The sequence below is a fragment of the Hippoglossus stenolepis genome, chromosome 6 (genome assembly GCF_022539355.2).
Source record: "Hippoglossus stenolepis isolate QCI-W04-F060 chromosome 6, HSTE1.2, whole genome shotgun sequence".
In the NCBI taxonomy this organism is placed as follows: Eukaryota; Metazoa; Chordata; class Actinopteri; order Pleuronectiformes; family Pleuronectidae; genus Hippoglossus; species Hippoglossus stenolepis.
In genome coordinates, this window is record NC_061488.1 from 25777917 (window position 1) to 25803254 (window position 25338).

A 25338-nucleotide genomic window follows, 5' to 3' on the forward strand; every position below is an offset into this window, starting at 1 on the left:
AGTTTTTTAGAACATTAACTTGCAAAAGTCGGAGCAGCCGCAATCTGGCTGAGCTGGCATGTTTTTCCTGTGTGCATGCATGGATGACGCTAAAATTGTTCATTACAATGTTGGACGAAGAAGAACAAATCTCCCAGCTCGGCCACAGGGCAAGCTGAACATCATTAGTACCAAGTGTCTGAAAGGTGTCGAAAGCGTTCCCATCACAGCACAACTGGAGTGCTCACTAACAACCCAGACCATCATGCCTCCTCTCCTAGAGAAAGGCAGCAGACAGAGCCCTACAGACATTGAGATGTGACTTCAGTACATGCAGCACATGTGCAGTGGCAACCATTTTCCCTTACCTTCGTTGAGTGTGTCAAGAGGCTCAATGGAGAGCTTCTCACCTCAGAAAAATGCATGTGACAGTTTCGGGACTGTGCTTGGGCAGTTTTCCCCCTGACATACCTTATGAATACAGCAGAGGATGATGCTCAGCATGCTCTCTGCCCTGTCCCCTGTGGGATAAATCTTTCAAGTGTTAGCTGGAACTCCAGTCTGCTAGTTAATGACTTGTAATAGCCACGTATTCCTGGTGCAATATTACAGGAACATGGTTGCTGTCTCTTTTTTTAAAGGTCCCCAAGCACCACTTGGCCTTGGCAGCACATGACCTAATGTCTCTCACTGAAACATTTATCTTTTTTTGCTTTGCATTTGCTGACTTCCTGTCTGACATGCTTATTTCGTTGGGCAATGTCAACCCTTCTGTCTATTTTGTGGTTTGAAAGTGAGATGTAAAATGCTGCTGAAACAATGCATGCTCACATGCAATCTTTCCTATTGTGAGGAGAGCAGCAGTGATAATATGGACAAAACTAAATACACAAACCCTCTCATCACCATACCATTACACTGCGTGAAAGGAAACTAATCACCGGCCATGTTCAGGTGTATTCTCTTGACAAATATTGTAATTGCAAGAGTTTTGTAACTGTTGCTAATGCTAATGCAAATGCCACTTATGTCTGCTTGGATGATACCACAGAACATACTGTGATAGCTGGTTGTCACAGACAGGTCAGTGGCTGGTGTTGTTCTCACAGCTGCTCGACTGTTGTGCTCTAAATGGGATGGGAACTGGAAGAGCTGTCCAGGTGCTGGAGTAGCACTACTGCCACTTTTAACATGGGTCTGCAGACTAAACCTACAATACTTTTTACAGGTTTATTTTGGTGCTGAAGAAAATCCCTTGTTATATATTATTTTATGAATTTATCAATTGTCAAAGTTCCTAACAAATGTGTCACTTTTCTCTTTCATATCATGATGTGTTTTAATGAAAATTAAATAATTTGCAGCATTAGTTTACTCAGAACGGTGATTTCCAAACAATAGTGGTCAACCAATAAGTGAATCCATCCATCCATCTGTCCATCTGTCCATACATCCATGCATACATACCTACATTCATACATTCATTCATACATACATATGTACATGGCAATATTTAGTCATGGGTAACACTAACATTGTTGCACATGCGTCTGCAGACAGATTCATGAGCACAGCCATAGGGCGACGCCAATTCTCTCTAAATAGCCCAACCCATAAACTACAAAGTGTGTGGACAGCCTGTGAACAGGCTACTACACAGCCCAATAAGCAAGTTGTCTTAAGTATTCTGTTGATCTGGAGGACGATTTCTAAAGTTTGACTTTGATGTGTCATCAAGATTATTTCAAATTAGTTGAGGGTGTTGAGTTTAAAGAAGGTGGTACAGGAAAGGTTCTCGTAAAAGGCAAGAAGTACATCAGGGCAATGGTGAAGTTTCTGTATACTGAACAGCTTTCAGTGTTTATAGTGAACTTCAAGGCAGTATGTCCTATAGTCTTACACAACACATTTCATTCATTTCACCCCTATTCCCTTGTTTTTCCTCTTCTCTCCATTTAATAACAGTTAAAGACCACCGTTTGCATCAAAGCAGCGTGTGTAAGAGCTTGTTTCTCCATGTTAGATGATGGGCTGAGCATGGTGCTTGTATTGACCCGCCATGTCTCCAAATGCATTAGTGTGACCATGCCCGGCCCACTTAATGCCCAACTACAACAAACACAGCCATCAGTAGATACAGCTGCTGTTTTGTGCAGCATATAGGGAGCTGCTGTCTGCTTGTAAAGACCCAGTGTGTTCAGTGGTTTGTCTAAAAAGCAGGCAGGCCCAGACAGCAGGGCCTGTCAGACGAGGGCCTGGTCTGGAGAGTGACAGTGGCTAGTCATGGTGTCTGAAACAGCTGACAGCTTGACCTAATCCTACCCCAGAGACAGGAAGGAAAAGGAGTGTAGCCTCTGCATGGCTATCTGATCTCTGATCTCTGAAAGGCTAGTTGTTTTGTGTACAGCAAGGGGTTATCATTGGACAGCCAGTTGGAAGGTTAAAAGCTAAAGCATATTAGCCGAAATGTGCGGGTGATCGGTGACTGCCTACTTCTCAAAATATGTTCAAGAATAAAATGTACTGGATGTTAAAGAGAACTGTAGCTGACATGTTCTCTAGATTGAATATTAGCAGCAAAGATCAACAACCCAACCCTAGAGGGTATTACAAGCAGGTATACCTTTTGGTTTACAGTTGTTGCCCAAAATGCTTTGGGCTAATTCTTCGACTGTCACTGCAGCAGTCATACAGGGGTTGAGGTTGATGGAATGTGTTGGCTACAGTGCTAAAACATTTCCACTTCAAAAATTAGAAATAAGACAAATTTTCACCTCACCCAGTCACCGTGTTTACTTTGAAGCACAAGCTGTAAACACAGACGCACATGGCTGAAGTGGGTAGTCTGACTCATTCATTATGGCCCAATGAGCTGTCTTGTTCGCTGTGGCTCAGCACTCCTGCAGGTGCTCTGGTGGATTGGATGTGATTGGTTGTGGTTGAGATTATTAGATGGCCGTTACAGATTCACACCTTCTATTATCCTCTTAACCATCATATCACCTTCACTGTCTCAAGTGCTGGAGGCTTGTTTATGTTATCAACAATTCATTTACAGCTACTGAGTCACAGCAGACCACTCTTTCATCACCCCATGAGCCTTTTATTTATATTGCGGCTGCATCCTAGAAGCTTTAACTGAAATGAGAATCACGTCTTACAAGGCCAGGTTGTAATTCAAATCCTTTGCACTATAGACACAGTTTATCCTATGCATGTTATCCAGTTTATCTAAGGAAGAAATATTATCTCTTATAAACATACATTTGCCTAAATATAGCATTATTTGCATATTGTCAATGCAATCAAAACACAACACCAAGACATAAGTCTATCCTGTCAAACTTTACCTCTATATCCATGACAGCAGTACTATTTCTTTATTAATGCATCATTTAGTGGAAGAAGATAATAAAGGTTTCAGGTGACATAATGGAATTTGTATTATTTATGATGCACTGTAGCTATGGTAAAACTGTGGTGGTGAACCTCATATGTCTGTATGCAGGGGAAATGCTCACTCCGGCTCAGCAGATAATGTCTGTAATGCCAGCAGCTTTTAAAGTCTCCCATGAGGCAGCATCTTTATCAACCCCTGCCCTCCTCCAGCTCTAGGTGTCAGTGAGATAGAGACATAGAGGGCAAGAGGGAGGTTAAGACTGTAATTGGTGGTCTGTCCTGGTCCCTGGTAGTGGAGGGCTCCAGGGATGAGGCTTTAGCAGGCGTAATGATGCCTGTAAGATGAGAGGGGATTTGACTGCAAGCCCTCACCCACCCTTAAATCCCCCTCATCCTCCTCTCTGACAGAAGGATCCAGGCACAGAAAATTGCCAGTGCACATGAGCACAAGGACACATGACACACTCAAAACATGGCTAAATAATATCAACCCTTCCCGTGCCCCATTTTAGGAAGTCTACCAAGACTTTTTCCTAAAAGCAGTTAAGGTGAACGGGTCGTGAACATGAGCAAGGAACACATAAAATCCTTCATGTCAGATTTCAAATTGTAACCTGACATAATTCCAGAGATCTCAAACCTGTCCCATACCTCTCAGATTAGTGGAAATGTCATGCAGGAGGAAAGCGTGTGTTCAAAGAATGTGAGGTAGGGAGGGAGTCCCGGAGCACCCACCCATCTGTTTTGTTTGGGGTGTCTATATTAGTGCAGTTAAGAAGAGTTGAGAGTTTTCTTTAGGTGTTGGGATGTGATTTATCATTATGGAATGGGGCCCGTCTCTGCAGCTTCCCTCTGCTGCTGTGAGCTCTTTGATGTGTGGGAGCGAGCGGGCTTGCTTCTTTTGGTGGGTTTGCATTTGTGTGTCAGTGTGCGTAGGTTAGTGTGACTTCAAACAAGTATACACCAATGTGTGTGTGTCTGCGTTTGCACAACACTCTTTGCTAGGATGTCACATGTTAAGGCATCTGCTGCAGTGCAGGCTGGACTGGGGTACCCGAAATGCCTGCTGGTGTTTCAGTGCCCCATAAGTAATACTTAGAAATCAAACTGCCAGTTTGTGTGTATGTGTGTGTGCATGTACACCCTCTCCCTCCATGCCAGCTGGCAGCAGCACCCATGCCCACACACACCTTCCAGAGCTATTTATGTATTTGCTCAGCCATGCGACTTAACCCTTTCACAAGCAACCTCAACCTTAGGGCACGTAACACTCCAAGCAGAAATATGCCCTATGCCCTGCATTCCCTGATCCTGCACACATACATGCATGCATCCTTCACACACACATGCTTGCAAGCCTGCATTCGGCATACACACACACACACACACTACTCCCCTTGTTACCCATAATTCACATCTGGCCTCCTTTAAAACGAGGCAGTTTTTTGCACCGATGCAAAGAAAAGAGCCATCAGCAGATCTTTCCTTACTCGGGCCTCCCTACAACCTTCTTCTGTGCAGAAAGTAAACGTAGGAATTCTCTTCTTTCCTACACTGCTCCACAGCTCGGATGCCAAACAAAAATCTGGCTCATCAAAGCCTCTGTCAATCAAGCCAAATCATGAAAATAGTTAGATACTATAAACGTAAGAAATCCATAAATTTGGAACTATAGGCCTTTGATTTTTTTTAAACCATAAACAGAGATAGTGTATGGCTGGAGAAAATGATGTTTATCAGCACCACTTAGTATAAGGGCTTAGTTTGTCATCTAATATTATGAATTATTAGGCATTTAGCCGTCTTTAAATGAGATTTGACATATATTCTAAAGTGCAGGCATACACACACATACACATACACACATACACACCCAGATCAATGGAAAATGTCCATTAGTGTATAAACGAAAAATGGAGCCAATTGAGTTATCCTGCTTTTAGATGACTCTAAAACATTTGTGTTCTAAGATCATGAATGGAACATTACATTCTTTTCCATTCCATTTAAAGACTGATCTGTTTTGAAAGCAAAGCTAAAGACATAAACATGCTTCTAAAACTGCATTTTTTCCTTTAGTTTGTTGATATGGTTTTTAATATCTGCCTGTTTGTGTTATCCACCCTCAAAATAATTATCATGACTGATCAATATTGTAGAAATGATAAAACCAAATACGTCAACATGTTGTACACCTTAATTTGGCTCACAGTCCACTTTAATCAGGGTAAATATGTGAGGAAAGGCACGAAACATTTCAAATCCGTGTGAAAAATAGAGTGCAAGTTATAAACCATCCGACCAATGTTTTGTCTCATCTGCTAATAATACATTTGTGTTTGTGCATAGGTTTACAACTTTTTGGGTCTGTAATTAGAACACCACATTGAACCAATACCACTAGAGCCCAACAAATAAATGACCCAGATGCTTATGGCAGAAAGTATGTGTATTCTGTATGTCAGCTAATGAGTACAAAGAAGGTGCAGTGCAATATGGCCTTACATTTTCTTCCCAAGATATAACCTTAATGTACACATATAAGGCCTAATTTAGGAAAATATGGATTTCCATCACTTGTCACACCTAAATATTGTTATTGGCCTCAAAAAAACCATGCTACAGAAAAAGGCAAAATTTAGAGACATGGCACATTTCAGGCAATATAGAATTGATATTGATCTCTGACCTTTCACATGTTGCACACACACTGCATTATGCACTTCCAGCCTATCAGTATAACTTGTTAATATTAGTATTTGATCCATCTAAAAACAGCAAAAGGCAAAAACAGGGGTGGAAAAGGAAAAGCTATGGAAAAGTCCAGCTGTATTTACTTACCCCCACCCCACGTTTTCCATTTTACGTTTCTGAGCTTTCCGTCTCCTCGGTGGGCCGATCCCTGGCTGTGTCTGGCTGAGGAGAACTAGTCTTTCACCATTCCCACGGAAAGAGTTGCCAAAGCAAATTTGGCGAGAGGAAATGGAGACCCTGCTCCCTTCCCAAACCTCCCAATCTCTTCCTTTTCCTTCTCTTTCTCTCTGTGTGTGTATTCATTGCTGTGCAGCATGGCCTCTAGGCAGCAGTGGGAAGGCTTGCGGTGCAAGCAGAGTCATTTGTTGCCTTCCCTCCTTACTTTTACTTATACTCTGGTTTTCCATTGCATATTACTGTCGTCAAGTAAAACCGTTGGCGCTATCCACATTGGAATTTCAGTTGTGAAAATTCTGTGGCTAATGGGCCCATTTGAGATCCATCAGACAGACTTGTTTTGGCCGAGCTAAAAATCAAGGCTGCTTGTCTTTATTTCCTTGTGGATAAGCAGGAGTTTGATGTGAGAAATCCTCTGTTTGTGTGTCTGACTGATGCTCTCTGTTTAGACTTGATCACCTACCACAAACAGTTTATTCTTCTCTTGTTTCTGTTCCTTTTTCCTCCATTTCTATCCTCTTCTTTGCTTCACTGCCCATCCCTCTGTTTTTACTCATGTATTTGGGAATGGGCTCTCATTTCCTTTTGGGACTATGGGATTCATTTAGCCTCTTGTCCCCTCAGTTGTGATGACAGTAAACTAGCTAAGCATAGCACGTAGAGTAGCATAGCTGGGATAGCTAGCATAGCTCCTTACTGAGGACTTGTAATGGTGGGTGCTAAGCTAATTTAGCATTACCTTTACCCTTTTTGGTAAATGTGAACTGTCACATTTTTTTGGTATTTGAGAATTTGGGAGTACACATCATGTTATAGTGCAGGATTCACCATAGCAAACTGGCATTTATGAATTTATACTTGGTGCTGTGAAATTACCATCATTACCAGAACTATTTTATTCTGATGTAAGGATATTTTTACAACACTTTGACTTATGTCAAAAATGTTTTTGGTTCTTTATCAGTTGTTACAAGTGTAACCTTTAGCCCAGCTGGTGACAGCTGCTCTGGGAGGCTTTTCCTCTGTTTTGTCTACTAGCTCCTCTGGATTCTTCCTGGAAGTGGAGACCACAGGAACAACAGCAGACCTGCTGCCATAAAGTGTCCCAGGGGAATGTAAATGCTGATATATAAGGAACTCAAATTGAATTTGTAGTGTTATACTCTCTGTCCAGGAAACTGCTGGGAGGTGACAGGAGAGCAAGAGTATTTTGTCTGAGAAGCGGTGTCAATACATGCTGTTTTGGAGAAGGACTGAAACAAATTCTTTTTTTAAGTAGCAGGGGAATGTAGGAGAAGCTTGCCTGCTAATGGGATAAGATATATGTAATGTGAAGGAGAGGTGGTACAGCCAGGTACTGCTGGGGCCTCCTCTCTTTAAACAGCCACTGACAATCTGAACATCTTCCATTTTTCTGCGCACACACGCATGTACAAAGTCCTGTGCATTTGCCTGGAAGGTGTCTTTGCCGAACACTGTTCTCAACAAGTTAATACTTGCTTGTTATAATTCCAAACTCAAAGTGAATAAATATAGTTAAAAAATAGTTACTTATGTGCTGAGCACAGGAGAAATTACTCATCATTAAATCAAAGTGAATATTAGATGAGGTCATTTCAAGTGTAGTCAGCAAACCAGTTATTCTTGAAGTCGGAACTCTGCCTCAGCAAGACCGACAACTGTAAACTCCTGAATAATAACATTAATTTGGTCAATGCGCAGTGTAGTGCTGCAATTTCTTGACTGTAACTATGTAAAGTGTTTTTGCTATTTACTTGACTGAAGACAGAGGCCCCATTGTTCTCTGTGACTCCTCAGCCAAGGAGACGATGGTAGGATGAACTAGTTGCCAAAATTGGAGCTGTGCGTGTGTGTAACCCACAAACGCACAGTCGAGGAATCTCACTCGAGTGAGCAGCCACGGTGCTCACTGTATTTTTATCCTGCTCACACACACTCACATTCATACAGACAAACTTACAAGTCATTCCGACTGAGGAATTAGCATAGACAGGTGGTGAAAGTTCAACTGTCCGGACAAAACGTCTCACCTTTCCAACACTGCCCAAAGCAATTCAGCAGATATAAAAACTGCTAAAACCTCAGGGGGAAACTAGAATCCTACATGTAGTTGTTTGCTTGCTCAAAGGCCAACAGCTCATAAACTCAGCCTGAGCATCCCTGCTCAGTCTTTTTTTTTTTTTTGCATAAACAGTGGACTGACATGTTGTCTGACACCTGTTTGTTTCCCAGCATATGTGGGGTTTTTGTGGCTGTTTTGTATGAGGTGAGCTAAGCTCTCACTTCGCCTCCAGGAAGGGCCCCACCCTTTCCACCACCATGGGCCCCTTAGTAAGACATGCAGGGAGGCCAAAGTCAGGTCACAGGCAGGGTGCGGCTCCGGAGTACAGAAAGAGTCAAGAAAACAGGTTGTTTGCCCTTTCATCTTGGACCAGTACTGGGGAGGATGTTGTGTTAGGCAACCTGTTTAGCACCATACACCTACAAGCTGACAGCCATGTGGTCGTGATACTGAGTCACATAATGCGGTCAAAGCAGACATGATTTCTGGCAACCGTGACAAGTGGTATTTTCAAGAATACCAAAGATTTAGACAGCGCAGGAGAAAGTTTTTCAACTGTTTAAATTGCGCTGAATATGAAAGCATTGTTACATTTATAAGGTTTTTTATTTTTTCTAAAACACATGTCCCTAATTACTGCCTATGAATTTACAAGTTCCTGTTTGTCGTTATATTCTCATGGCAAGGATTTGGAACAGCCTTCTTGTTCCATGACATTTTTTACCCACACTTCTTGATGTCTGTGTCTTACTTATTTTGCTTGCTTTCTTTCTCTGCGACTGGAGTCTTGCTTGTTTGTAGAGGACATCCGGTAATCTATGGCACAGGAAACACACTCAGACAGACAAGACGAATAGAATGGACAGCAAGAGGAGGTATAGTGGCAGAAATAAATAAGCATGGGTGGGAGGGGCGTTGGGGGTGGGCATAAATGAAAATGACAGATAGTATCAAGAAGCAGATTATGCGTTACCTAATGAAAGGCTGTCTGTCAGAGTGTCTCCATTCAAAGCCGCTAGGATTTGTTGGCTTTTTGTTGGTGACACTCCTGTTTTCAACACGGTAAGATGTCTTACATCAAACTGTCCCTGAGGCAAGTTTCACCTCAGCCTGGAGCTTATTCCCCCAGATCAGGTTGTCAAAAGACTGTGATTTTATAAAGCACAAACTCCCTCGCACAACCTCTCCTGCAGAGATAGAACAAAATAACCTTAATATCTAATGAAGTCAGACTGATCGGATGCCTTTTTTGGGGTGTTTGACATAGATGTCTTTTTTTGGTGGCCTTTTCTCCAATCTGCCATTTTATGCCTCCACCAATTTCTTGGATGATGTTTGTTCAGCAGAAGAAAACCTCTCAATGAACTCTCTCTTGACTGACTAACCTGTAGCCCTTTGCCTCTTCAGTTCACTAGCTCACATAATCAACCCTCCTGATTTGTTTAAAAAGGTACAACAGAATAAAGAACCCAGTGTAACAAGCTGCGCTTCCCCATAGAGGGACCACTAGGCAACTGACAGTGTTTCACAATGTTCACAACTTGAAGAGAAAAAATATAATTTAACTATACCTAAGGTCAACATAGTGAAGGTGCAACAAGGTTTCACTTCCCGTTGTATTTCTGACAGTTATGTAAGTTTTCTTTATACTGCATGTAACTCATCAGATTGGATTTAATATGGATATATTTCTTAAAGGTCTTATACAAATCGATTTGAATGTCCTTAGCATGGAATACATGTGGGAAACATTTAGAAATCAACCTTTATTTCCTTCATAAATGTCCACATGCAGAGGGATTACAGCACTGACTGATAAAGAACGTTTGAAAAAGAAGGCAGCAAAGATGGTTTTGCAAAGAGGGAGAACTTCTTTGCTGCATATTGTTAAAAGACAGTGCTGTTCATGGTGTTTTTGTCTGGCTGTGACAAACAGCAGTGGCCTGCAGACAGAGGAAGTGTTCTGAAACCGTGAGGGTTTCAAAAGGCACAGACAGTCTTCAGCCGAGAAGACTGTTATCACCCCACCCATCCTGTCGCAGCCACACATACACACAGAGCCATACTAACATACGTGTACACCCACATCCACTTGCCCTGACACGTGCTCACACATGGGCCCCTGCGTGAGGCCCCGTCTATGGCAGCTGAGACAAGCCCGACACTGTCACAGTTTCCACACCATCGGGGATTTGTGAGTTTCTCATGTAGCGGATAGTCCTAAGTGTCATGTGTGAAATTAAGGTTGTATATCAGCATTTGACGGATATGTGCTTCAAAGGTCCAGCACTGATGTTTTTTGCCATATTATGCAAAAAATGCTCTCCCACAGAGCACAGGGACTTTTAACTGGAAGCAGGGATGATAACCATAAAATGATATCTGACTTTTAATAAAAGGCCAATGCCAACCTCCCAGACTGCAGTGTAATACCACTGCGTAGATATTATGAAGTGTCATGTTGGCACTGGGAAGTGTTGGCACTGAGCACATAGACACGCAGTCTGAGCACGTCTGACATACACCTCACCTAATCGGAAGGCCTTATCTTAGAAGTGTGACATCCTGTCTATGCTGTGTAATCCACCCTGGATCGTGAGGAGGTGGGATGCGTTGTCACACACACACATTTTTGTGTGTCTTTGAAGTTAGCCCGGCTCTTTCTGTAAGTCAGAGGCTTTTCAGAAGAGCCCTGTCAAGTTTCCATGAAAAGTGTCTCACTCACCCCTCGTTCAGGGTCTGAGTGTGTATGAATGTACACATGTGTGTCTATTGGTTTCATGTCACACGCCGTCTGCCACAGTCCCCAATTGGATACTGTTTCCTCCCAGGGACCCACAGAGGAATATCACACAATGGGATCATTTTAAGTGAATCAAATTATAGTGAAATTTAACCAGTGCTCATTTTGCACTAGATCCCCTGAACCCAGCCCATGGGACCCTAAGCACCAGTGCCACAGACATCACAGGGGTGCTTTTAAAAATTAGGAATTCCCACCCCGGCTGTCTTTTTGCCTCATGTCACACAGTCCCTCTGTTCAGTAATCGAGACATGCAGATTTCTCACTCCCTGAACCCCCCCTCCACACCACCACCACCACCACCCCCCGTGCTCAGCCTGTAGAGCTCAGCTGCCAATTCTGTTGACCTCCGACGCTCTCTATGGCCAACATTACCGGGGCCGGATCTCGCCCTGATGGAGAGCTGCGGCGTTGGCAACTGGTAATCCACGAGACAAGGATTGGCACGTGGCATAGACAGTCTGCCCTGAGGCAGCGCTCTGTGTGTATGTGTGTGTATGTGTGAGATCTGGGCTGAACTGCAGGGCCTAGTCTCTTGCCTCTAGCCCTGCTTTGCTGCCCTGTTATATAGGACATATCTCTTTATGTTAATAAAACACACAGACCTACCAACCACAGTCAGGTCTCCTCTGTACGATGGTGGGATTATATGCTGCAATTAAAATGACAAAAGAAATTGATTTTAAAAAGCATTCCATTCAAATAAAAAACACTATTCAGTTGTACAAACGTTGATCTGAATGTATTCCTTATTGTTAGTTTTATATACAGTATATTTAGTGACCTGCACTGAGCGAAGGCCATGATGACTGCAGTTATTAATTGTAGCCAGTGATAGAAGATTGCTGTTTGGGGGTGATTGGTTGTGATTTACTGAACCAGTAAGTCAGTCATGGCCAGTTGGCCGGTCCGTCCAACGTTGAAGTCCAGACTAAAATATTGTTGGAGGATTGGCATGAAATCTTTTACTCGAGGTACATTACCAATCCTCAATAACTAGGATATTAATTAAGTTTAGAGTTCCACCACTTCAGAATCTCACCTTCTACTTTTCCAAGTATTTAACACTGGCAGCTTTCTTAGCTGTCGGTAGCTGAAGAGTTCACTTAATTCTCAACATATTGACTTAATTCTGAAAATGCGAAATGGAAGAAAAACTTGCTCCTCTCATTTCTTTCTTATGCCTAGCCCTAATACTCCTCTTGAGAAACCAGGACTAAGACTAAGTCTAAAAAAAGATGAAATTATGAACACAGCAAATGACCACCTGTTTGAAAACAAAGAACATTATTTTAGATCCACATATTGAAAGTTTTGTTTTTGCTGTAAATTGACCAGTTTTATTTTATCATTATATACAGTGGTGGAGTCTCTGTTTAGCTGGATTTACAGCCAGATAATTAGATTCCTGCTGTGTGTCACTCTTACACCAGCTTTGGCTTTCTAAAATCATCTTAAATTAGATTTCAGGTAGCATTAAAGCAACATTATGTAACTAGTTTACCATAAAATAACTGCCTCTTTAATTACCAGTCAACACCCCAAATGCTAGTTCTTGCACTGGGTAACTTTGTTGAGCGGATATGATCTCCTGTCGAATGTGTGTTATAATACTCAGGCCCAACATGTTCTACAGTAACACCAAACTGTAGATCAGCTACCATTCATCCTCAAAATGTAGCTAAAATTATTACTATTAGTAATTCTTTCAGCGTTAGCACTTCCTGTCTTGGAATCCTTTGTGACTCGGAGCCCAACAGACTTAATTATCCCTTGTGGCTGCAGGGGGCGCTGCTCAGCAACACCTACATAGTTCTGTTTAAAAAACGGTTTAAAAAATATAACACCTTTACTTCGATTTTGGACATGTATGCTCTGTTCAATCAGAAATGCATTGCAATTGCTCTTAGTTTGTGTGGGTACATTTGTGTGTGTGTGTGTGTGTGTGTGTGTGTGTGTGTGTGTGTGTGTGTGTGTGTGTGTGTGTGTGTGTGTGTGTTGTTGTGTGTGTGTGTGTGGGGCAGCTAGTGACAGCCACAGCTTGGGAGGCTGAGGTCATAGCCACAAAGCCAGCCAGAAGGGAGGTAGAGAAACAAACCCCTACTTGTCTGTATGTATGGGTGTATCTGTGTATGATAGACACACACACACACACACACACACACACACACACACACACACACACACACACACACACACACACACACACACACACACACACACACACACACACACACACACACACACACACACACACACACACACACACACACACACACACACAGACAGACACTGCCCCAGTCACCTCTTGCCTCCTCTCTTGGCTGCCCATGACCAAACATGATGTGTGTGTGTGTGTGCGTGTGTGCAACTTAGTAACCCTGAAACAACTTCCCAAGCCACAGAAAGACACACAAATACAAAGTCAACACCACACCTACATTTAAACACAGTCACACTTCCAGCTATCAGACACCTCCATTGGCACTCCCCTATCAGGCATCCACACACACACACACACACACACACACACACACACACACACACACACACACACACACACACACACACACACACACACACACACACACACACACACACACACACACACACACACACAGCTATTGGCCTGTCTGGCACTATTGGGTGCATTTTTAGTTCACTGACACTGACAGCCCTTGCCAACTGGGCAACCTGTGGTGACCTGACCTCGCTTGTATTAGCTGACCTGCAATTTTGAAACTTAAAACAAATGTTCTTTGTCTCTTCCAGACATCTGATCCCATCCCGATCAAAAGGTCCAAACTTGAAGACTTCCCATCGCAATCCCCTCTGGCCGACAAAGAGAAACAGCTCGACTGGCTACAATCCCTGTCCGCCTCAACTAAGGTTGGTGCTGCTAAGCTCAGAACGGAGATGCTGATGATGATAATGATGTATAGTGCATGAGATGAGATGTCGTGTAATATTATACAGAAGTTTTCAGATGAGGGTAGTGCTTAAATTTAGATTTGGCAAGCTGTGCTAACAGAGGGGGGTAACTGTAGATGCCACGAGCTGCACAGATTCGCTTACTGAGATGGAGCAAAGTTTGAGAGAGCAGTGAAAGAGAATATTACCACAATATAAAGATGGATGTCCACTGTGAAGATCAATATTCTATAAAAAAAAAGGGGTCCACCCTGCAGACTGTATTCAACTATTAATCTTCCTACTGACCCCTCTCCAGTCACCAAACACATCAAACTCTATAGTAAGACCACAGTGATGACAGGCCCATTCACATCCTTTTAATCAATGGACTTTGGACCACATTAAAACAACAATGGACTACATTAGGACAACTGCAAAGATTTACTGCAACCTGCAGCACATTGTAACACCAAAGAATCAATGTTTATATCAAGCCCTGTAATATTCTACTGTTGGATGCCCCATCATTTTTATGTGAACCCCATCTCTGTGGAACCATACCCAAGGTCAAAGAGAGGTCAACAGTGACAGGTCTTCTAAGGCGCCTTCACATTTGCCCTAATCTCAATAATCAGATAATTTCATCACTGTTTGTGCTTTGTGTGGAGGCTTGTTCAACTTGTTATAAAAGAAACCAGTCGGACTGTAAACAGTGAATGGCAAACAAAAGAGACTTGGCCCGGATATCCACTGTCTACACTGGAGGCCACAAAATAATAGCCGTTGCCCCAGAGGCTAATTCGTCATCAGGCGATAGCCAAGATTGCATTTGCTCAGAATCAAACTGAATTTCATAGTGGATCACACTGAAATACAACATGTAAATGTGAGAGGCTAACCCTACACTAGGGCTGGGTATCAACCCTCAGCACTTAATACCCTGGAATGTGTCATGTATCATGGAAACCATCACATACTCAACTTTAGCAGTGAAAACCACTCAAGATTCATATTCTTGTTCACTTATTCTTTGACCAGATGTTTTCCTGATTTAAATCAAACCCAATTGTAATAATATAATATTTAATAATAATATGGAATAATAATGGTTAAATTTTGCAATGTTCGTGAACAGTTGCTTGCATTTACGAAATGAGAAATGTTGCTTACGCTGTCAAATGGAAAACAATTATCTGTAGAACATGTTTTTGTCTCTAAGTTAAAAGTATAGTTCACAGAAAAAAGAAAATTCACTCATAATCTACTCACCACTATGCCGATGGAGGGGTGGGTGACGTGTTTGAGTCCACAAAACACTTTTGGAGTCTCAGGGGTAAACAGTGTTGCAGCCAATTCCAATAAAATTGAAGTAACTAGTGATTCCTTCTTCAGATGTAAAAAACAACAGAAAGAAAACATAACATGCCTCCATACTGCTCCTGTGGTGTCATCCAAGTTTCCGGAAGCCCAACATTCTAGTCGACTCAAAATGGCATCATTTAGTCCATGTTTTAAGCCTAACACTGTTTACCCCTGAGACTCCAAAAGTGTTTTGTGGACTCAAATATTTCCACCCCTCCTACATGGCATAGTGGTGAGTAGATCATTTTTCGGTGAACTATCCCTTTAAGTAACATAGTGCAAATCAATAGTAGCAACCAAACATTTCCACCTACAGTCCCAACTGTATACAGAAATTGAACAACTGTCACTAAGCGTTCTGGTTGCAGTTTTACAAAAAGTGATTTCTTTATGGCTTGTGATTTAAAGTACCTTCTTTTTTTTTCAGGGGCTTAACTGCATCCAGCCCAGACAGAGACCATCAGCTTTCAGGCCCTGGTCCCCACACATCTCTGCTGGTGATAAGGACCCCACCAATCACCCCCTGGCCCTGCTGAGAGACAGGTGGGTCCAGCAAAGGACAGCCTGATCAAAAACAGAAGACACTTTCACCAAACAGCACTTAACTTCAACTAGAAATTGAATTAATCAGGAACCGGGAAATATCTGAACACTAAGAGGAGCTTTAACTACAAGAAGTGGTAGCCATTTGTTGAGCTGGATCTGGTGAGCTCCCAGCATACTCCCTCACTTGTCTGGGTGGGATGGTTTCACAGAGGTCAAGTCTGACTGTACCACAGCTTCCCACACGATACCATTCAAACACATTTGACACACACTCATAATGTGGGCACCCACTTGCCATGTTGCTGCCAGTACAGGCAGCATCATATCAGAGTTGATCTGGACCAGTGTCTCATGAAGTGGGAGGAAAAAGCTATAGGCACTTTATTTGAAGGTTTCTCTACCCTGGTTTGCAGAGGCTGGACCCTACAATGTGGTTGAGGTTCTATTGACTTGGATATAGAGTTCTACTCTTGTTAATGAATTGATCTTGATTTGGTTTATTATATTTAAGCATAATAATACATACAATTAAATTTTCTCTCGTTTTCCCTTAGCTTCTACAACTACAAGAGTCTGGAGAATGGTGTGGCCCCCAATGTTGCCCTCACTCCACAACCCCTGGGTAAGGTGGGTCCCATGTCCCCATCATTACCCAGCACCTCCCACCCAAGTGGAGGTGAACCCCCAGGTGAAGGAGCCAACTCGAGGCCCCGAAAGAGAAGAGCCACAGAGGAGCTCCAGCCACCAGTGACTGAGGCCCCCTGCCCACCTTCCTTCACTGCCAGCAAGCCACCACCACCTCAGGATGACAAAGACTCTGAGGTGGAGATTGAAGTGGAGAGCCGGGACGAGTGTAAGTTAATAAATCTTTACCAGCTACGAGACATGTAAAGATCATTTGTTACAATGCTAGACTGGCCAGCAAAATGTTGTCAGATTTAACAAGATCAACTGAGTCTTGACAGCTAGAGAGGTGACAGCTCATTTCCAATAGCAGCACATTTTAGTTTTTCCACTAACCTCACCCTCTCTCTCCTCCCTGATCTCTCCCACCAGTCACTTCGTCCCTGTCCTCCCTGTCGTCACCATCTTTCACCTCGTCCAGCAGCTCGGCCAAGGACTTGAGCTCACCATGCGCCCAAGGGCCCATTTGCACTGTCACGTCAGCCGAGGGCACTACCCCTACAGCTGCTGCACCCATTGCACCCCTTGCAGCCCCCGTGACCCCTCCAGAGCTGGGGCTGGAGTCGGAGCTGGAGAGCCTAAGGCAGGCACTGGACAGCGGACTGGACTCAAAAGAGTCAAAGGAGAAGTTTCTGCATGAGATTGTGAAGATGAGGGTGAAGCAGGAGGAGAAGCTCGGATCGGCCTTGCAGGCCAAACGCAGCCTCCAGCAGGTAAAGTTTCATTCATACATTTGAATGTTTGACGTGTCAGAAAGAACCTCTCTGTGCTGTCAAATGAGAACATTGATGTCAGTCTCATTTGTGTGTGTTGAGTGCCGATTAAGGTCTGAGGAGTTGTCGGTCCTGGTCGACTGAAACACCTGAAGCAGAGGGAAACTGTTGCTTAGCTAAAACACAGATCTGTAGACTTAGACTTAGACTTTGCCTCACTTTGTCACTGACCTGAGATTTGAATGGAAATAGGTTTAAGTCATACATTTTTGAGACTTTTTTAACTTTTAACCTTTTAACCATTTTTTAAATTGGAAAATTGGAACAGATTTGGCTTCTGGAAAAAGATTTTAAACAATATTAATTCAGAAAGAGTCGCATCTCGACGAACACTATTTGAGTTGACCTGAACTTATTTCACTCACACTTGCCAATGGAAGATTTTAAAACAGCTCCACCAAAGACAAGGTAAAAGACATGTGGAATGTATTTCCAATTATCATACCACAGGTAGGAGCCGCTTCAACCAGACTAACCTCCCTCATTCAAGGCCACCAAGCAGTCACATGTGTCAGTGTAACTCTATATAGAAGTTGTGATTATCTGTTTGGTAAATAATAGAAAAGCACACTTATACAAACTGTGACTCATAAACGTTTCCTATGTTGCCAATAGCAACAGCCTATTATCAGTGTATAGCCATCTTTATTCAGTTCTACAACCCCAGTGATTAAGTGTCACTATTCTCACACTTATATGCTATATTTACATAGTCTATGATTTAACTGTAGTGAACGCACCATGATGTGTGTCACTGTTGACTGAGAGAAGGAGATTTCCCAGCCTCAGCTGCCAATGACAACTCATACAATCCTTTAGCCTCCCCTAACCTTTTAGAAATCAACTCGACAGAAACTTTTCAAAGTTGGCAAACTGAAGAAATGACTTGAGCTCAGACATCGAAATGCAGAAGTAGAGTCTTTATCACTGTCCGCAAAGCTTAGCATGAGTTGGCAAGTGATAACAACGACAGCGGATGTTGCTGCAAAGGGAAAAGCCAGACTTCCATTTCTTTTTTTGGTCTTGGACTGAGAACAAGAAAGTGCAGACGAAGGAGTTTGTGTGGGAGAGCAAAAAAATCCATCCTGAGCAAAGAAAAGGGACTCCAGCGCGACGGCATTCCACTTTCACTTTCCGTCAGTGTTGAGAGGAGCTGTGCAGAAGCAAGGCAAATCCAACCAACCAAAAGTTATATCAATGGGGGTCTTACTTTAAAAGAAGTCACTGGTAAAATTCCTGCTCTACTACTCTACTAAGATTAACTAACTCTAACCCTGTTGGTATTCAAAGAGTTCTTATGTAAAGCCTCTGCAGAGTAATGGGTGTGATGGGGATTGTTTCTTTTCACTCTTTTTGTGAGAACTAACAAAGCTTGATGACAGACATGTTTGTCCCAACTGCTAGGTTCCCATGAGAAGAGTATGGGCGTGTTACCACTACACACACACACACACGCACACACGCACACACTCTTTCAGTGATTCAGAGGAAGGAAACCTAACTTCTGTCAGCCCACAACTTGCCCTCAGCCCTGACTTGTCTCAGTGTAAACGAACACTGCAGCCTTCTGTAACAAGTCACTGCTCTTGGGTGTCAACAGCTCAGAGGCAGAGTCGAACAGCCATGTGACAGATACTGTATATCCACTGTATAAGCACCATGGGACACGTTATATTAAAACACAAAAACACTTTTCGAAGTGTTTAATTATGTACGTATAAACCCCACATAGACTGAGCCTCTCCTTGATGCTAACATCTACAATCTCTTCTTCCCAGGAGTTAGAATTCTTACGGGTGGCCAAGAAGGAGAAGCTGCGGGAGGCAACCGAGGCAAAGCGGAACCTGAGGAAGGAAATCGAACGTCTGCGGGCCGAGAGCGAGAAGAAGATGAAGGAAGCCAATGAGTCGCGGATCCGTCTGAAGAGGGAGCTGGAGCAGGCTCGACAGCTGAGGGTCTGCGACAAAGGCTGCGAGGCAGGACGTCTTCGCGCAAAATACTCGGCACAGGTTGGTTACTGTGCATGTGGATGTTGCTTATGAAGGATTTAAGCTAGGTTTTAAGAAGCTATCACCCTTTAGGCTTATCGTTTTTAAAGATATGATGAAACTTAAACATGAGAACATATTTGAGAAACATGGGACATGGGTAGAAATGAAACAAGACAAGGCCATGCGTGGAGGCAGACACTAACAGTCCAATGTGTGCAAAGTCTAGACAACACCCTCAGAGTAATTGCAGTGTTTCACTCCCTTAAATACTCTCAAGGTCAGCAGAGGAGAAGGCAAGAAAAAAAACACATTTCCTCTTCCACAGTCAAAAATAAATGGGTGTAGCTCCAAGTGCACAGACGTGTAAGTCCCCCACTGAAAGGAAACAGGAAGAGACGTCGACTTCCCTCAGGCACCATGGGAAATGCAGATTAGACAAAACAAGAGGGAGGTTATGCTCTCCAACTGCATCTGTGTGCCTCCTGCAGAGACTGCAGTCGCCCTCAGACAGCTGTCGTCAAGATGTTTTTGATGTTTTCTGAATCTTCTTGTCAGTTACCATTGTCCTCTCAAAATGAATTTGACTAAAACAGCCACCTGTTTCAAGGCACCAGCTTGATACCACATCCAAAATTCTGACTCAGGAATATTCATGTAATTGGATCACGCAAGAGACTTGTACCCTTGTTGCGAGGGTCTGCATCCACAGTAAAATCTAAAGTGCACTGTTTTAATTTTAGATTGAATTTAACACAAACATTATTACACAGTTAACTACCTGTGTCATGTGAACATGGCATCAGGCCTGCAGTAGGAAACCCTGGACACTGGTGGGAGGGCTGTAGGACTCTATAGTGTGCCAACAGCCACTTGAATGATATAGTTCTTTGAGCTGTGTATGGAAGATGGTTGTTTAGAAGAGTGGTTGGATCATTCTTCTCCAAACCGTCCTGGAGTTAGATCTGTTCTGTTGCATGACTTCATCTGTTTCCTGCCATGTGTTTACCAGATCGAGGACCTCCAGATGAAGCTGCAGCACGCTGAGGCCGACCGCGAGCAGCTCCGAGCCGACCTGCTGCATGAGCGGGAGGCCAGGGAGCACCTGGAGAGGGTTGTAAAGGAGCTACAGCAGCAGCTCTGGCCCAAAACCAACAGTGACAAGGATGGGACGCCCATGGACACACTGGCGGACAAGTAACCAAGCAGCTAAACTCACAGCCCAACCATTCACCCCTCTTGCCATGATCCCCAACTTCATCTGCTCGTCAGACCACGACCATACCCAGGAGTCCTGGGCCAACTGCATCACCCCACTGTCCATCACGCTCGCCCTCCAGAACACAAAACTCAAAGACTCTCGCCCTCTGACCAGAGACGGAGAGATAAGACGAGGACCCGTGTCCATGCCCATGAACAGTCAAGTGAATGTTTCCTTTGGAGAATGACTGAAAACAGCAAAGTACATTTCTGCAACATGGAAGCATGTGTTTCTAAATCAAGCACTGACTTGCACCTTCCACACTCACAGAACGTTAAAAATAACTGTATCTCAAGGATTACATGACACATGTATAGCACAAAACGTGGTTGTGCCTGGATTTTCTCTGACAGAGAATGAAGTGAGACTGGACACACATCCGTGATAAATAATGCTGAAAGACGATCATCTTATATTAGAGCTACACAGCTGTTTCGAGGTGTTACAGCAGTGCAGCCTGGAGGGCAGCGCTCACACTCAACCGGCAGTACCCGAAAAAGTCTCCATGGCCGTTCCCGTCATGGTGAGGGATGAGGAGGATTTTGAAGACATTATAAGCTATTTAAGAGACTACATAGCGATATGTAAAGAAAAAGATAGACAGTTACTTTGTTTCTCTGTGCTCATGGAGTTTGAAAATATAAAAGATACAAACTCATTCGAAGATGAACGAAACAAGCAGTTGAACTCTCCACAGTGCCACCGTGGTTTTGTCGGTTTTTCAGGAAGCCATCGCCGCCAACTGAGGGGGAAAAGCATCGAGTGTGAAGTTAAAGTTGAATCAATATGTTTCTCTCTTTGCATCGAACCCTGGATTAGATACTGGTAATAAAAACATGCCATGGTAAAGGCACCTTTTTTTAGTGAGCACTTTGTTCGGATGATCAATAACAATATCCAACAGTCTCCATCTCAGCGGTTTTCACATCAAGTCACAACTGGCATGTTTTTACTCCAGTTGGCTCCATCATGTATGAAATCATAGTGGACTCAGGTGGGGCGTCCTTAGCAAGAACCACAAAATGTTCATTTTAATTAAATTAAGGTATGTAAATATAAATATATGTTCTTTTCCTTTTTCCTTTACAATAATAAGTCGCACTTTGTCATAACAGAAATACTGTTTTAATGCATTGTACTCCCACTATTGTCTTCAATCTTACTTTGAAAGCATCATCTTATCGTGACTGCTACCATATAAATCCAGTAAGCATTTTGTTGATTATTTGCATCTCAAATAAAAAATCTGTTTTCTTAAGGCAAAGTATTGTAAATAAAGAAAAAAAGGCTCTACCTGTTGCTTGCTGATGCAGTCTGGGATTGTTTGAAAGTTTTTGTCGACACACTCTCCCGTTTTTGTAATATAATGACACAACTGTCGCTTCAGCACCCAGTTAAAACATGTAACAAGTTTGACAAAAAAAAGTTCATTAACAACTTACTGTACGACACCGTGTTGAGTTTTTATTGGAGCCTGAACAGAAATCACATGGTCAAAGATTCAAATCAGATTCAATCCAAAAGGCAGAGACCATGACTCCGCCTCCTCACAGTGGGTACAATGCAATCAGAATGTACATTGTGTTAATGCTAATTTTTCTTTGGTTGTTGATGTTTTTTAAACGTGGAGATATTTTATTGCTCGTCTGTTATGTTCACTTTTTTCAATAGAAAACTCATATTTTCTTTATGCATGAACTTTGAGAAAGTTTGCCATACATATAGTCGGTTATTGGGCATTTGATACTGTACATGTAAGGGTTTTTTGTGTTATGCAACATAAAGCAATTTATCTTATTTACAAGAGGAAGAAGAAATTAAAAAAGCAACAAACTGTTGCAAATGTTTTTTTAAGAAAAGAAAAACTTCACACTTGCAAAAAACTAAAGACATGAAAAAAAAAGAAATGCAATGCTGGACAACCTCAAGTGCCTGGATGTGGGCGAAAGGTTTCCAGAGTAAGAAAAACTGATGATGAAGCTGTTGGGGCGGGGCCTCTCATCAACTTCCTGTTTGCAGGTTTTCAAATTAAATGACCCTCCCTCGCTCAGCAGCTCTTTTTTCAGTATTCCTAAAACCAACCAGTTTACACATTTTTTTCTTTTTCAATGCAGAGAACAATTGAACAAAGGCTAGATGCTTGAGGGTTTTTTCCCTGAATGAGTGCTTTTTTAAAATTAATTTGAAATCAATGATATGCATGTTCAAACAATTTTTATAGAACATCTTTAAAAGCCACTTGCTTCGGTGAATTGTTACTTTGGGTTGTACATAAAGACTTAACTGTTTGTTCCCAGTTTGCTGACTTGTCCAGGGGCGGACCTGTCAAGTATAATAAAGAGGGCATTATGTCGAAGGCCCATTTCTTATTCAACATTACCGATGTTGCTCAGAGGACGACACTGCGTCTGTCACTTTGGCAGACCTCAAATTGGTACATTTTGTAGTTGTTTTTACACTCAAAAGAATTGATAGCCAATGTGTAGTTTACTTTACTCATGGTTTTCTACAAAATAAGGGAGACAATAATGACATTGGCTCTTCACTCTCCCACACAAAAAGAAAAAAGCAGTTTAACAACGTCTTGTTTTCTAAAGGAGAATCATTTTGCTAAATAATGGACAGCAAAGCAGCAATAACAGTCCATATTAATAGACAACTACTAGCCAGTGTGAAGATTTGAATAAGGATTTTCAAATGTAAATATTTTTTTCTTTACAATATTGTATAATATATGTACATGGTGTTTCCTTTTTCAAAAAGAAATCTTTTCTTACAATAACTGTCTTGTTTTTTTTTTGTTTTTTTTTGGAATTTGTGTTTTAACTGAGATGTTTCAAAAACAGTAAATGCAGTGCGTAAGAGAATATTCCCTACATAAACATGTTAACCCATTTCTTTTCATTTTTTACTGTAGAGTCTTTATATTGAATGACTTTTTTTCACCAGTTCATATATATTTTTAACAGTATGTTTAGTATCAGATAGCCGACCTGTGCTATGGGTCACACACACACACATACACACACACACACATGACTACGCCACTTTCTGATTGTTTCTCCCTAACCCTCATGTATCTTTTTAGCCCTGTGCTGCTGCTAATACTATATAAACCTTACAATTCTAGAAATATTTTTATCTAAGAGGTAAATGTAAGCTTTCCCATTTATTAATACCACATATACAGTATGGAAAAAAGCTTGGCTTGTTTATCTATATCCCTTGTTTCCCTCATCTTTTCACACCTTTGTCCTCATCTCTCCATCATCACCCTTCCCCTTCTCTCACGACACGGACTATATTGTAAAGTAAAGGACTTTATGAGATTATGTTTGAAAATAGCTATGCTTATATACTACAGTGACTGAATGTACAGTGTATAGATGCATTACCAGAAATAAAGTTGTTTGTCCAGATCCACTGTCACAGTTTCTTGTTATTGCTGCCTCTTTTAATTCACCTCACTCATTAATTCATCTGTTCTGCTCCTGTTAAATAGACTGAGACAATGGATTCTGAGCCCTTTTAAATGTTACATGTTTAAATCTGATTTTGATGTGTTTTTAAACCCTACATATTTTTTAAATAATTTTTAAACAACATAAAATATAAAATAGAGAAACAACAATAAAGCACAATCCATTTAAAAAATATGTACACTAAACTTAAAATATATATCTTGATTAATTTTGTTTCATCCCGATATAATAAAATGTAGCTTATTCAACATGTTCAGTGTAGTGTCATACTTAAAACATGTCCTCAAGTTCCATCTTTAGGAAATCATGGATATAATGTAGTTCTCAGCAGAACCTAGTGTAAATAATAGTAATACTAGTATAATCAGTAATATCAGTATTAATACTAATCATATAAAATATGTTTTTATTAGGAGAGGATATAATTGTTGACTACTATTTTGATATTGTATATAAAAAAACACTCTGCCTGCTTATGTATATGTCATCAAAGAGTCTAACAAACTGATAATCTCACAATCTATGACCATACATACTTCATTTCAAAGGATCTCAAGCCAAAATAGTTCCCACTGATATATATAAAGAACCATAAAATTAAGCACTCAGGTAAAGTACAAGTACTTCAAACTGAAGTACAGAGCTCTGCAAGAGAAAATGTACTGGATATGCTGTGCCTTAAGTTACGCTGTTTATGGGCTACAGAAATATGAATTCTGTTTTAAAGGTTCAGTGTGTAGAATTTAGTGACATCTAGTGGTGAAGTTGCATGTTGCAGCTGAATACCCCTCACCTCATCCTCCCCTTCCAAAGATGAAAGAGAACCTGTGGTAACCTTCAGTTGTCATAAAAACTCAAAAGGTGTTTAATTTGTCCAGTCTGGGCTTCTGTAAAAAACATGGCGGCCTCCGTAGAGAGGACCCGCTCCCGATGTAAATATAAAGTATTTAAATATAAAAGGCTCATTCTTGGGTAAAGAAAACAACAATTGAGATGATCACACACTAGTGAAAACATCACTAGGATTATTTTATTTTCAATTTCTGCTAATATTCTTTTCACCTAAATCTTACTTTGAAAAATTTGAAGAGTTGCGAGAGGTGCATTAAAATACGACCACAAAGCTGCAGAAGC

General features: G+C 41.8%; 1 protein-coding gene across 1 annotated transcript in view; it reads left to right on the forward strand.

Annotated features, from left to right (window-relative positions):
- skia (v-ski avian sarcoma viral oncogene homolog a) overlaps positions 1-24141 on the forward strand; it is a 73405-nt gene extending 49264 nt beyond the window's left edge. Inside the window, exons 2-7 of the mRNA XM_035160389.2 lie at positions 13968-14084; positions 15898-16013; positions 16571-16869; positions 17073-17413; positions 19252-19482; positions 20474-24141. Of these exons, the coding sequence (XP_035016280.1) occupies positions 13968-14084; positions 15898-16013; positions 16571-16869; positions 17073-17413; positions 19252-19482; positions 20474-20662 (1293 nt within the window). The 3' untranslated portion in view covers positions 20663-24141. The remainder of the gene's footprint in view (positions 1-13967; positions 14085-15897; positions 16014-16570; positions 16870-17072; positions 17414-19251; positions 19483-20473) is intronic.
- The last annotated feature ends 1197 nt before the right edge of the window (positions 24142-25338 follow it).